Genomic DNA, 3,456 nt, shown 5'->3' with positions numbered 1-3,456 from the left:
AATAATTAATTTTTTCGAAATATAATAAATGTTATGAAAATTTTATTTTAAACAATTGAATTCCTGTGGAAAATTTTATTTGTAAAAATAATTGAATTTTTCGATTAATTAATTTAAAATAATTGAAATTCTTCAATGAGTTTTATTATTTTTGAAAATAATTGAATTCTTGTTTATAGAATTTTATCAAAAATTTTTTTAAAAAATTGAATTTCCATGAAAAGTGTTATTATTAGTGAATGTAATTGAATTAATCTGAAAAATTGTTTAAAAATTTTGTTAAATAATTGATTTTTTCGAAATTTTTTTCTATTCTAAATTAATCGATTTTTTTTTTCTTTAAAAATTGTATCGATGAAAAGAGACTAGGAAGTTTCAACAACTATTTGAACAATTGTTATACTCAAAATTTACGTCGTTATAGTTCATTGCTAATATTGATTAAAATGTGAAAGATAATTGACAATAACTGCGGATAACAATAATACAATATTTGTGTTCCTAAAATTTGAATTTTTTTTCCCTATACTATTGACATTTCCATATTCATGTATATATCATATTTATACATACATTTAATTTTAATCGCATATTTCTTTAAACACTCCTCGTTATTCTCTATAGAATTACATCAGCTTTCATAAAGTGAAGAAAATTCTAAAAGCGATCGAAAAAAATTTTCTACGTTTTTAAAATTTAAAAGTGTCAACTCAGCAGTAATAATGTTGAAAACTATATTTTCCAACAAACTAAAGATTTTTATTATCTCTTTCTTGTTGCATTCATTTGTCAGCATTGAAAGTATTCCAGTGAAAGCAAAAACAACGTCAGATGATTTATTTTATCCAATGGAGGAATTTAACGATACATCCTCAAGAACAAGGAGAGAATCAAATGTTACATTTAAGAGAATATTCCCATCAAGAATAGCAGCTGAAAGTAAGTCTTACAATTTTTATTAGCAAATATAGAAAAAAAATATCTTTAAAAATAAAAATTGAATATCATTTTGCAATTAAATTAAAACATTTATTTAAATTTCTTGTAAGTAAAAATTTAAGTTCTACTTTTAAATTTCAGGAACGTGCAAAAATAGTAAAGTTGAAGAAATTACCAGACCTATCTTTTGTTTAAATTTAACTGACATTAGTAAAAATTGGGACACATATTGTGCAGAAACACTTTATCAATGTTTAATTTAAATTTTTTTAATTTCTATTTTATAGAAATTTTATCCTAATAGTATAGTAATACTCTGTAATAATAAAAATATATTTATCAACTTCCACAAAAAAAAAAACAAATGGACGTTATGAAAAATTCTACAATTTTATTTAATGTATTATATCAACAAAAGGTGAATGTAAATAATAAATGACATTATTAATAAAATAAATATCTTTTGAGAATTTTTTTTAACTAAAAATTAATTATTTTAAATAACCTTTAATAATTTCCTTAAAATATAATTATTATTGTAAGTATTAAAATTATAATAAAAATATTAAAATACACAGTGGGGAAAAAAAATTAATTTAAAAAACAGATAAAAATTTAGGTATTCATTACTGATAATACGGTATCCAGACATTTATTTAATAAATATTGTATTTTGACTCATTTTAATAACAGTTGTTTAAATTTATAGGCGAGAATTTTGATGAAAGGAAAAAACTTTAATTCAAATTTTTACTTTTAAATAAAAATTCTTTGACGATCCTCAAAGCTTTTTTTTGTATAGGTACATATTTAAACTAGGAGGATATTTGGATAAAATTGTGTTTTTTTTAATAAAAATTTATAAATTATATTTTGTCAAAAAATAAAAAATAAAAAAAAAAAAAAAAAAAAAAATTTGTTCTTCTTTGATTGAATGTTTTAATAAAAATTCCTTAAAATTTGTTTTGCAAAATTAAATCACGGAGAAGACATTAATAAAATGTAAAACAAAAATTTCTTTTCAAATGTTAATTCTTTCTTTGAAAGGAAAAAAAGTCTAACAAAATGGTACATTTTAAAATAAATTGTTCAAGAAATATTTTTTTTTTTTTTTGAGAACGAAGAAAACTTTTGATTAAATTATCAGTATTGATAAAAATTTATGTAACTATTAAAAAAAGAAAATATTATAAAAAAAAAATTTTTTTTTTTTTTTAGAATTTTTTTTTTTTATAATATTATAAAAAAATTGATAAAAAATTGTTATGTAATTAAAAATTTTGTATAAAAATTATTTTTTATGTACTGAAAACTTGACGACCAAAAAAAAAAAAACTCGTTTTGGGCACTTCACAAAACTGACAAAAATTCCATTTTATTTTATTTTCCTAATGATTTTTTCCTAATTTTCGCCAAAAATATAATTACTTCTTTCTTATCCTGGTAATAAATTTAATTCCTACAACGAATTTTATTATTCATGAGAGAATTTAAATATTTATAAAAATAATTCAATTCTTGCGAAGAATTTTATAAAAATTTTTTAAATAATTTATTTCTTTCGACTAATTTCATGCAAATTCTAATTATTTAAGTAATTCAATTCCTGAGAAATTTTTATTATTCATGAAAAGAATTGAATTCTTAGGAAGAATTAAAAAAAAAATTTTTTAAATAATTGAATTCTGTTTGGAAATTTTATGAAAATAGTAAATATTGAAAATCATTGAATTGCGAAAAGTTTTTAAAAATAATTAAATTTTATAAAGAATTCTATTATATATATATAGTTTATTTACTCTCCCTACAATAGGTAGGGTTCGAGACTCCCAAGTACATACATAACAATCTTAACCTATATTTACAAAAATCCTTACAACTAAACATTCTCTTCATACAACTTAACCTAAAAAACGCAACTCTCTCCACGCTCTCTACCTTACGCATACGCTCTTAACCTATCGCCAGTGCCGGGCTTCCGTTTCCAGTTCCTTCTATGCCCATGCTGGCTTCAACCCAATTCGCCCACCCTTTTTTCAAAAACCTGCTTTCTCACCTCCCTTACACGCTCCAGTCATCCACTTTTATCCATCCATCCATCCATCCAAGCAAAATCTTCTCACCTCATTCTCAGCCTATACCTGTCTATCACACTTTACACACTTCCATCACTCCACCCATATCCTCCCCCACAACATACTTTACCCCATCCACCCAAATACAATCCTTACCCATTCTTACCTGTTTTCCTTTCACTCTCTCCGTCCACGCTGTTTCTCTCAATAGCCATAGCATTCTTCTCTCTCTCCAACATCTATCCTCATCTATTCTTATTACACTTCCTTTCAGTCTTCCTTTCACCCTCATTACATCCATTTTCTCTTCCTCACTACCCAACTCCACCAACCATAACTTTGGTACCCCATATTCACCCTTTCCTAACGCTTGTACCATTTTCACTGAGACATTAACCCCCACCCACGCCAACACTTTTTCCACTGCTCTTTTACCCTCCAA

The 3,456-nt window shown here is 24.1% G+C and overlaps 1 protein-coding gene across 1 annotated transcript; it reads left to right on the top strand.

The window, feature by feature from the left end:
- The first annotated feature begins 593 nt into the window (after positions 1–593).
- On the top strand, positions 594–1,347 carry LOC122502275. Its single transcript, XM_043612231.1, has 2 exons — positions 594–939; positions 1,081–1,347. The coding sequence occupies exons 1-2, from the start codon at positions 723–725 to the stop codon at positions 1,200–1,202; spliced, it is 339 nt and encodes a 112-aa protein (XP_043468166.1). The 5' UTR covers positions 594–722; the 3' UTR covers positions 1,203–1,347.
- Positions 1,348–3,456: the final 2,109 nt, after the last annotated feature.

This window comes from Leptopilina heterotoma, unplaced genomic scaffold (genome assembly GCF_015476425.1).
Source record: "Leptopilina heterotoma isolate Lh14 unplaced genomic scaffold, ASM1547642v1 Lhet_224, whole genome shotgun sequence".
In the NCBI taxonomy this organism is placed as follows: domain Eukaryota; kingdom Metazoa; phylum Arthropoda; class Insecta; order Hymenoptera; family Figitidae; genus Leptopilina; species Leptopilina heterotoma.
The sequence above is the reverse complement of the archived record's forward strand: the minus strand, read 5'-3'. Positions and strand labels throughout refer to the sequence as shown.